General features: G+C 55.6%; 1 protein-coding gene and 2 long non-coding RNA genes across 3 annotated transcripts; 1 reads left to right on the top strand and 2 right to left on the bottom strand.

The window, feature by feature from the left end:
• Nucleotides 1-30: 30 nt before the first annotated feature.
• Nucleotides 31-657, bottom strand: LOC311424675. Its single transcript, XR_014686158.1, has 2 exons — nt 513-657; nt 31-204 (listed from the first exon to the last, which is right to left on the bottom strand). It is a non-coding gene; the product is annotated as an uncharacterized lncRNA (long non-coding RNA).
• A 128-nt stretch (nt 658-785) lies between these two features.
• LOC311424663 lies at nt 786-2,666 on the bottom strand. The gene is made up of 3 exons (XR_014686145.1): nt 1,654-2,666; nt 1,410-1,469; nt 786-1,305 (listed from the first exon to the last, which is right to left on the bottom strand). It is a non-coding gene; the product is annotated as an uncharacterized lncRNA (long non-coding RNA).
• A 3-nt stretch (nt 2,667-2,669) lies between these two features.
• On the top strand, nt 2,670-8,862 carry LOC311424655 (SUN domain-containing protein 2-like). Its single transcript, XM_084499985.1, has 10 exons — nt 2,670-3,088; nt 3,449-3,519; nt 4,023-4,066; nt 4,541-4,581; nt 4,836-4,974; nt 5,576-5,660; nt 5,801-5,913; nt 6,416-6,583; nt 6,947-7,033; nt 7,605-8,862. The coding sequence occupies exons 1-10, from the start codon at nt 3,039-3,041 to the stop codon at nt 7,740-7,742; spliced, it is 936 nt and encodes a 311-aa protein (XP_084356111.1). The 5' UTR covers nt 2,670-3,038; the 3' UTR covers nt 7,743-8,862.
• The last annotated feature ends 1,153 nt before the right edge of the window (nt 8,863-10,015 follow it).

The following is a 10,015-nucleotide window of genomic DNA, read 5'->3' on the forward strand; positions in this document are numbered from 1 at the left end:
TAATAAAAGACCGCGGATTATTGGTAGGGTTATTGATAAAGGGCTGCGGTTTATTGGTAGGGTTAGAAGAGAAAGGGTCGTGGTGGATGGCTTCCAAGGGCAGATGCCAGCCCTGGAGGAAGGACCCAGTGGAGGATGTCCCTCTTCAGCAGGACCAGGATGAGGAAGGCGAGCTGCAGGCCGGCAAAGGACACCAGAAATCTCCTGCAGAACAGAAGAAGGTTCAGACAGAGCCAGCGATAAATTTGTCCCAGCTCTTCCCAGCCATCCTCTTTAAGCGCTGCCATGGGACCCTGTGCCGTGCTGGGAGCAACAGATACTGCTCAGGAGTGGGGTGAGGAACCTGCCTATCCCTCTTGGCTCTGTGGTACTTTGAGGGCCAGGGGAGGCTGAAATCCACACCCCGCCTGCTTCCCCAACCCAGGAAACAAAGAAATGCTGAAGCAGTTCATCCTGGAGAAGTCAAAAGCTGCCTAACGCCTTGGGAGCCACGACCTCCGAGAGCAACTCACCGCAGCCAAGTAGTGATTCTGTGCCTCCTTGATGCCAACTGTTCATCCTACAGGACAAGGCAAAGCAGGGCCACGTGTTGGGGCACGCAAAACAGGGAAGGCATTGGGGGCGCTCAGACCCCCTCCCTCGTTCCCACTGAGGTGAATGGCCCCATGTCCTCTGGGGCCGAGTCCAGACCGTCCCCCCCCAGCCCCACAGCAGGGGTATCTCTCCTACCTGCTGCGCAGCCACGATCTCCTGTGTCGAAGTCTTGGGCAGCTTGGCCGCCTGCATCCTCTTCCCCCTGTTACAGACACCACAGAGTTTCTGGGCTGCGAGAAGAGACCTCGGCCAGCATTAGGACTTCCCCCTTGACTGAGGTGGCCAGGAGGGGCTCAGGGTGCTGCCCAGCCTCTGCTGGAGCAGGGACGAGGCATCTCATCGTCCCAGCACCGCATAAACCTACACTCCCTCCCTGCATCCTCTGCCTCCTCCCTGCCCCAGGCCTTGGGGGTGGGGGGGTCTCTGACAAGAGGCTGGGAGCTGCTCACAGTCGTGCAGCATTGCTAAAAGGAGTCAAGAGTTGCTCAGAGATGCTTGGAGCTGCTTAGGAGAAGGCAAAAGGCTCCCCAGAGCAGCTGTGAGGAGCTGAAAGGAGCCCCCAAACTGTGACACAGGTGCCTGGATGCTGTGCAGATCCTCCCCGCTGTCTACCCCTGGTCGGGGTCAGGGCCCTGTCCCCACTCACGTGGCAGTTTGTGTTTCAAGAGCCTCCTTTCTCTCCCGGAGGTGCTTAATCTCCTCCCTCAGCGCCTGGAGAAACAAAGGACCAGGTTGTGAGTCCACCCTACACCTGCTTGGAGGGGGCTTCCCCCCCCACAAACACGTTGATCTCCCCTCCCTCCTGCCCTCAGGACCTTGTTGATCTCGGCGCTTTCAGCAACAGCCTTTTCCAGCTCTGCACGCCTCCGTTCGCACTGCAAAGCAACCGGGACACATGGCATGGAGTCACGGTGGGAAAGGGAATCCCCAGCCTATCCCCAGGGCTCTGCAAGGCCAGGCCAGAACCAGGGCGGCAAGCGCTAAGGCGTTCTGGGGATCGCAGCACTCCCCAGCAGCTCTGCCGTGCCCCTGTTGGATTTCTGCCGTTGGGTTACAGACCTTGAAGAACTCCTCCAGCGCCGCTTCCAAATCAGCCCTTGCCTGACGGAGCTGTGCCAACACCTCTGCCATGTTCTGGCCGCACTCCTGCGCACGCTCCAGGGACCCCTTCACACCCCCTGCCTCCATGGCTTCACCTGCACGTCACAAGCCAGCACAGCGTGAGGAGCATGGCCATGGGCTCAGACTGCAGCACCAGCAGCTCCCTATCCTTCGAGTCCTGCATCTCCGTCAGCTCTTAATTGCGGGCCTACATGTGCTCCAAGACCCCTTCATGACCCCCCCCCAGTGCCTGCACCTGCACAGCGTGCACAGGGCTGCTCGACCCGTGGGCCTCCGTGAGGCCACCTCCAGTGTCAGCATCCCACCCTGTGACGTTACCAGTGCCCACAGCCCCTGGGACCCCTTTCCTTTGCCCCCCTGCCAGCCTCAGCTGCCCCACGCAGCTCTCCCTCGTGGCCCCAAGACAGCTGGGGGGGCTCCTGCCCGCCCCTCACTGCTTGCAGCCTCACACGCAGCCCTGTTCACCCCCTCGCCCGCCTGCGGGCTGTACGGGCTCCGGGGAGGTCACTCTGCCCTCACCCTCTTCTCCCAGTTTGGCGGCCTCACCCTGCGTGGCAGCCGTGGTGTGGCTTGTCAGAAGCACCCCCAAAAGCCAGACACAGCAGATAACCTCAGCAAGCAGCCCTCCCTATACTCTCTGAGGCAGCCGTATCACAATGACACACCATGGTGACACAATGGTGACATAGCCACTGCTGCCCACTGGGACATGGCTGGCACTGAGACCATGGGGGACAATGGGACATGGCGGTCACAGAGATCACGGGGGACAGTGCAAGTGCTTTGCACAAGTCCATGAAGATGATGTCCGTTGCTCTTTCCCCACCCACCAAAGCTGTAACCCCATCATAGATTCTTGTTGTGCGCCTGCGCGGGGGCTCCGTCTGCACTGGTTCCCAAGCCCTCACCTCCCTCCTCTGCACCCCTTGTGCTGAGGCTGTTGGGGCGTATTTGGGGCTAGCACATGCCATATAAGGGCATATGACGTCATCCCTCCTTTATGACGTCACAGCCAGACACAGTATATAAGGCGGCTGTGGTGGAGCTCGGCTGCCCACTCGAGTGGAACCACGACAGCTTTGAGAAGGCAGAGCTGCGGACTAACCCACAGGATCTCTCCTTGCTGGGCAGCCCCTCTGAGGTCATCAGGGACGCCACCTTACAATTACAGCTGTTGCTTCTTGTGATGTCACAGCTGGCTGTCCTGTATTAAACCCTGCACTGACGAGGTGTGCAGCGGCACCAACCAGAGAGGCTTCCAGAACCAGCCGGAGCCCAGAAAGGATCTTCTTGGGTCTTGGGAGGGGAGCAGACTTTTCCATATGCCTGGCCAGTGTGCTGGTGCTGCGGAGATGCCAGCCAGGCTGGGCAGGTAGGTGCAGGAGAGCCCAGAAAGCTGGGAGGGGAAAGTGAGAAGCCCTGCATGCTGCCTGGATTCCTTCAGCCAGGAAACCCAGCAACCCTCTTTTGTGGGCACAGCCCTGCTCCTTCTCTGGGGAGAGATGAATGGGGCCAGGCTGCTTTCCCCCTGTCACGCCAGAGTTCTTAAGCCACCTTTGCATACCGTGGGTGGTGTGCCACTAGCCAGATCTTACCAAAGGCCCGCGGGCCCTCAGGGGTTCAGCTGTATTGAGCAGAGGAAACTGGTGACAAGCTAGCTCCTCAACAGATGCCTGGAAAATGTGTGTCCCAAAAGTGGGCTGTGATAACCACAGTCTTCCCTCTCCTTTAGAAGAAGCGTCACTCACCAGAAAGGCAGGAGGATTCTCAAGCTCCTTCTTCTTCTGCTTCCAGTCCTTTTTGGTGAGTATTCCTTGACCAAAAATCATCTTTGCAGAGCTAGGGAGAGAGACTGTCCTTGTACACCATTGACAAGCCCATTTCTGTGATGCAGTGAATGCCACCGATGTCCTTTACAGGCAGGCTCCTGCCTGCCTAAGGCTTTGTATGGCTGCTGGCAGTGACAGGCTTGCAGCCAGTAAAATTCCCTAAGTATAGCTTTATAGCTTTGCTTTTTGACCCTGTGAGTAGAATCAACCGTGGTCTCTGTGCATGTTCTCCAGGCACTAGACCACACCACTGGTCTCGTCAGCAGGTCTGTCGGAGCAGGGCTCCTCCATTTTCTAAATTTTCTAAATTCCATTTTCTGGGCCTGGTGTATGACCAGGAGGTTGGGGTGGAAGCCTCTCTCTGCAGTTGCAGCTGTCCCAGCCAAACCCCTCCGTGGGTGTGAAAGAAGAAAATGGGGCTACAGGGATCATTAGCAGTCTAAGAAAATAACTCTCTCTTGATGATGTGACCCACAGCTGGTGACTACTGCTGGACACTGTGGGGAAAAGAAGCATTGCAAGTAAGTCTTGGTGTGGGAAAGCCAATGCCTGCAAAGGCCACGGATCTGCCCTGCTGTGTCCATGTGGAAAATGAGGAGTTTGGTCAAAGGCTCATCACTGCTGAGACAGAGAGTGGGTGGTGGGCAATTGTGTTGGTCAGTCCATCTTGGCACCTGGATGGGCTTCAATGTGCAGACGGATCTTCCCAAGTGACCTGTGCAGGGACAGGATGAAGAGAGGAGCACTTTGGCAGAAGAGGCGTTTGCTCCCTCTGTACTGCTGGGAGAGGCTGGGTGGGATAGGAAAGCAAATGGGAATGCAGACGGTGCTCTGCTGAGCATGGCTAGTTAAAGAGCCCGACTGTTGGGTTGGGATCTCTCAAAACTGCCTCAAAGCAGGGGAAAATTTTGCCAGCTGTTACTGGGGCATTCTCCTTTGGGAAGCCCTGGCAGTGCTCCTCGTGCTTTCTCCAGTGGAGTGTCTTTATCTTCCAGACAACGTTAGCGGTGCCTGAAGCAGAGCACAAGTCTACCGGGTAAGAGCGCTTTCTTGACATGGAAGTTTTCCTGGGGATTTGGCTCAGCCAGCTGTGTGCTATTTTTGCACTCCCTTGCCTTGTTTTCAGGGCTCCCGACCTTTACCTAGGGTAGTGGAAAGGAGCCTTTTGTAAACCAGAGTAAGGGAAAAGGGGCTGAGGGGGTTGGGGAAGGGGGGAGGTAGATGGCCCATGGGAACCCTTTCCTCCGATGGGCAGCTGCTGGACAAGATCTGCTTTCCCTTTGCCTCCAGGACCTCACTGGTTTGGCGTGACCAGAAGAGGCAGGAGCTCCAGGAGAAGGAAGCCCATGTGTCTGCTGTAGTGGAACAGTTTGTGCAGGCAGTGAGCAAGGTTCTGGAAGATAATCACATCCAAGGGGAGAAGAGAGAGGTAAAGGTGCTGGGGGCGAGTCAGAGAGCTCAGTGCCCTCTGAGGGGTTCCTCCTGCTGGTTCCTCTAGGCCCTTTTCGGTGGTAGCTCTGTCCTTGTGCTGCCTGCCCCACACCTGACTGCCAGGGCTCAGTTTTGCTTGCACTCTGAGCAGCACTGTGAACTTCTCCCTGGGCTGGGTGTCCAGCCAGGCACCTGCTGGGCTTGGCTCAGCTTTGGAGGCCCTTCCTAGAAACTTGCAGGTCAGTCCCATCCTCCGGCCCAGCTGGAAGGGGGCCTCTGCATGCAGCAGCTGGCTCAGGGCATGACTCCATCTCCAGGCTGGTCTGGAGAGTACACAGGGTGGGGAACATGGCTCTCAGGCAGAACCTGAAGGCGGTCTGTGCTTTGGCTCTGGACACTGGTTGCCTTTTCCAGGCTTCACGTGGTTCATCTGGGAATGCTCACAGTCTGGCACCTTTTCTGACAGGTCTTGCCTTGGGTTTTCTGACACGGAGCCCTTCCTTAGCTCTCTGCTAGGAGTCTGCTCATGCAGAACTGCTGTGTGTTTGTGCTCACTGCTGTATCTCCATTCCTTTTTTTTTATTATTATTTTTCCCCAGAACATTCTGCACTTCACAACGAACGCATTTGAAAAGGCGCTTAAAATCTACACCTGGATGCCTGACTGGGCCCTGAAATCCTTAGGTATGTAGACAGAGTTCAGCTTGTGTCTGACTCTCCCCAAAGCAACAAGCTCTGCATTCAGCGTGAGAAACACATCATAATTCACTGCTTCTGCTAATCTCCTGCCTGTCCTGGTGAACTTCTTCCCATATTCATTTCAGGTGCCACAATTGATGTGCAGAGGACTTCCAAGAGTTATGGTGGGAAAGACGCAAAGAAGTGGTGGATTTTTCCACTCTTTTCTTTTGCAAAATATCCAGAGACTATATTGCAGGTATTGCAAGAGAAATTGTGACAGCTGGTTTACTTTCTTGCTTTCTGGTTGGGAGACCATGCGTTTCTAGCGTGGGTGGGAGTTCTGTGTGTGTGCTGAGCCATGGAAGCTGCAAGAGATGTTCTCTATTCCCCCCAGCACTGATCTGGTCAACCAAATCAGCCTGAAGAATGCCTGAAATGGCCCTCACAGATCCAGCTCAGTTTTTGAAGGGTGATGGAGTGCCATACATGTACATTAGGAACACCACCCTGCCTCTGCCTTTCAGAAAGCCTCTCAGGCCTCTGCCTTTGAGAAAGCAGAACTGGATTGCGAAAGGCAATTGAGCCTAGGCACTCTCAAAACTTGTGCATCTTCACCTTCTGTTCATAGCCTAGCGTTTACCTGTGAGCTGAATTGCGACCTATAGAGAAGGCAAGGTCTGTGGCTCCTTGCTGAACAGCCAGATCTGTTGGCCCTCTGACTGCCTTGCCACTGACGGTCACTGGCTTTCTCGTTGCAGCCCAGTATCTCCCCAGGCGACTGCTGGGCCTTCCAAGGATCTCAGGGACACGTCGTCATTCGGTTGCCGGTGAAAATCTGGCCAGCAGCTTTTACCATCTGGCATATCTCCAGGACAGTCTCTCCTTCCGGAGAAGTCAGCAGCACCCCCAGAGAGTTTGCTGTCTCTGTAAGTCTCTGCCTGGCACTTCTTTTTGGGAGGCCCTGGCCGCAAGGAAAAGCAGCGCCAGAAAGCGTGGTGTGTTCCCTCAGGTATCTGAGGATTGGTTGCTGCAGAGCACCGCATCCTATCGAGGGGCACTGGAGACACTTGAGCATTGTTAGACACGCCTGGAACCTTCTTCTGTGGTTCACAGACAAGGATCTGGGAGCAATTGCTCCAAGTGCCCTGACTTGGGTTCACTCTCACTTGCACTAGAATACTGCTAGAGCCAAGGAAGGTGGGAAAGGGTTCCCAGCTTTGGCCTCAGCATATTCTTTTTCTGATGGCCTGCTTGAGACTGACCTGCCCCCATCATCTCTTGTCTTTGAGGGAGTGGATGAGGACAAAATGGAAACGCTCCTTGGGCTATTCACCTACAACGTGGATGGAATGATTGCTCAGACCTTCCATGTGCAGGTATGGCAAGTGCGTGTGGGCAGGATGGCAGGGAGGAAGGACGGGTTGTCTGCTAGTCTCTGGAAGAGAGGGTTCAGATGATCACCCAAGCCACCCTCTGCTCTCCCATGTGGCTGCCTCCTGCTGGCAGGATGAGGTGGTTAGCCCACCTTTGGAAGTGCTTTCCTTTTCTTTCTGGTAAAGCAGAAAAAGCAGCAGTGGGAAGGGGCTCTGGAAGGGAATTAGTCCCCTTTAGGGCGAGGAGGAAGAACTGGGGGTGGGAGGGGAGATTGCAGACATCTGTCTCCATCAGCAAGACTGTCCCAGTGTCCCAAGGCAGCATAGGCAGCAGAGCAACTTGGGTTTCCATAGCTCCCCTCAGCAAGCCTCTGAGGCCAGGGCTTTGCTGTCTAGGCACAGAGGGTGTCTCTATGGCCCTGGTGAGAAAGGGCCTTCTGATTTCCCTTGCTTCCTCCTCTGTCGGGGCTGCCATTTGGTCTGCAGCAAGGGGAGTGCTGGCAAAGAGAGCTACATGGTTGTGCTGCAGTTCTTCCCACCTGAGTAATGATGCTTCCCCTTGTTTTCTTTACAGAAGAAGCCTCCCAAAACGTTCCGCCATATCAGATTGGAGGTGCGAAGCAACTGGGGAAACCCAGAATACACCTGCATCTATCGAGTGCAGGTTCATGGGTGGATAGAAAAGACACAAGAATTTCTTAAACACGAATAATAATGTTAGAAAGACGTGGCAGCTCAGTTTCATGTGTTTCAGCCAACCCTGAGGGTGGTCCCTGAAGCAGTGCACTGGGTTTACATGACAAGGCGTTGGTAGCCGGAGGGGGCTGCAGGGGTGTTCTGAGTTTTAAATTGGGTGTCGCTGCCATTCTGCAGCCACCCCCTGACAGTATAAAAGCAGTCCCTAGGGAGGGCCATGACCCAGGAATGCTGCAAACAGGACGCCCAAATGGGATAGGCTTGGCAGTTAGCACAGGCAGTTTGCGTGGGGCTGGGAGGAGCATGGGGAGTATCCTCTCCTCCCTTTCCCACCTCCCTTTCTCTTCCTCCCCTCTCCTCTGGGAACTCTGCCTCTTACAACTTAGAATTTTAGCAAGGAAGCTACCACAGGGAGTTCTAGCGAGCCTGCTAGTTTGCCGTGGTTGGACCCCAGCAGAAGGCTGTTGTCGAGAAAAATGAATGGAGACCCAGACAGAGGTCCCACGCAAACATGTGAGTGCACAGGGCTCGGGCTGCCAGAGTGCCAGATACAGGATGCATCTCGGGATGCGAGTGCCAGAGCCTGGCCCTTGCAGTGCAGGGCAGCAGAGACAACTCCTGCATCAGATGCGACCAGGTGAATGATTTACTCAGCCTTGTGGCTGACCTGAAGGAAGAGGTGGGGAGGCTGAGGAGCGTTAGGGAGAGTGAGACGGAGATAGATTGGTGGAGCCCGTCCCTAGCAGCCCTGAGGCTTAGGCAGCCAGCAGAGGCTCCGTGAGAAGCACATCACCCCCTACTGCCTTGTGAGCAGCTAATAGGAGGGGACCAGCAGGCAGACAGAGCTCCTGCCACAGAGAACCCCCTCTCGTCTCTTCTCCTCTTCTCTTCTCCCCCTAACAATGATGGTGATGAACTGGGGGACAGGGGGCAATGGCAAAACACTGAGGTCAGTATTACAAACGTAACAGGTACACCAGCCCGGTGGTTCCCCTACGTCCCCAGCTGCCCCTGCAGAACAGGTACGCTGCTCTGCGAGGACAACTGGACAATGGTGAAGGTGATGGCTCTTCCTATGTGGAGGTGTCACCAAAGTCTAATCAGACTACCCCTTTGTCGTGGTTCCACTCGAACGGGCAGCCGAGCTCCACCACAGCCTCTCTCTCACTCCCCCTCCTCAAAGAGGAACGGGGAGAAAATATGTGAAAAGGGGCTCAAGGGTTGAGATAAGGACGAGAAAATCACGCAATAATTATTGTAACAGGCAAAACAGACTCGGCATAAGGAGATAGTAAGATTTATTGCCTATTACTAACAAGCGAGAGAAGTGAGAAAACAAAGGAAAAAGCAAGCCAAAAGCACCTTCCCCTATAACCCCCATTCCCGCATAACCCTGACCTCGCGATGTGAAGAGAAATCTGAGGTCACGGGTTCGAGACGCAGCATGGGGGTGCAACGTTCCTCCTTTTTTCCCCCATCCACGCTCTTCCACCTCCTCCCCCCGCGCGGCGCAAGGGAACGGGAGAATGGGGGTTATGGTCAGTCTACAGCACTTCTTCTCTGCCGCTCCTTCTCGGTCACTCTCGTCCCCTGTGCTGTGGGGTCCCACCCACGGGATGCAGTCCTTGATGAACTGATCTGGCGTGGGCTTCCCACAGGCAGCAGGTCTTCCAGAACTGCTCCAGATATGGGTCCGTACCACGGGGTCCATCCCTCAGGAGAAAACTGCTCCAACCTGGCTCCCCTACGGGCAGCAGCTCCTGCCAGGTCACCTGCTCCTGCGTGGGCTCCTCTCCACGGGCTACAGGTCCGGCCCGGAATCTGCTCCGGCAGGGGTCTTCCACAGGCGGCAGCCTCCGTCGGTGCAGGGCCACCTGCTCCACCGTGGTCTCCTCCACGGGCTGCAGCGTGGAACCCTGCTCCACCGTGGTACTCCATGGGCTGCAGGGAGACATCCTGCTTCACCATGGTCCTCACCACAGGCCGCAGGGGACTTCTGCTCCGGCATCTGGAGCACCTCTCCTCCTCCTTCTACACTGACCTTGATGCCTGCAAGGCTGTTTCTCACTGCTCTCTCCCTCCCAGCTGCTGTGTGGCACAGTGTTTTTTTTCCTGTCTTAAATATGCTCTCACAGAGGCGCAAACAACATTGCTTATTGGCTCAGCTCTGGAAAACAATGGGGCCCTTCCCAAACATGGGGCAGCTTCTAGATCTTTCTCACAGAAACCACCCCTATGGCCCCCTGCTACCAAAACCTTGCCACGTAAACCCACTACACCTTTCTCAAA

The sequence above is a fragment of the Aythya ferina genome, assembly GCF_964211825.1.
Source record: "Aythya ferina genome assembly, chromosome: 28".
Lineage (NCBI taxonomy): Eukaryota > Metazoa > Chordata > Aves > Anseriformes > Anatidae > Aythya > Aythya ferina.

Excerpts from the sequence above, each read along its gene's own strand:
- LOC311424655 (XM_084499985.1), top strand. The coding sequence starts at position 3,039 with ATGCCTGGCCAGTGTGCTGGTGCTGCGGAGATGCCAGCCAGGCTGGGC. Across the intron at positions 6,584-6,946 it reads CCAGAGAGTTTGCTGTCTCT|GGAGTGGATGAGGACAAAAT; the intron begins GTAAGTCTCTGC and ends CTTGTCTTTGAG. Across the intron at positions 7,034-7,604 it reads CTCAGACCTTCCATGTGCAG|AAGAAGCCTCCCAAAACGTT; the intron begins GTATGGCAAGTG and ends TTTTCTTTACAG.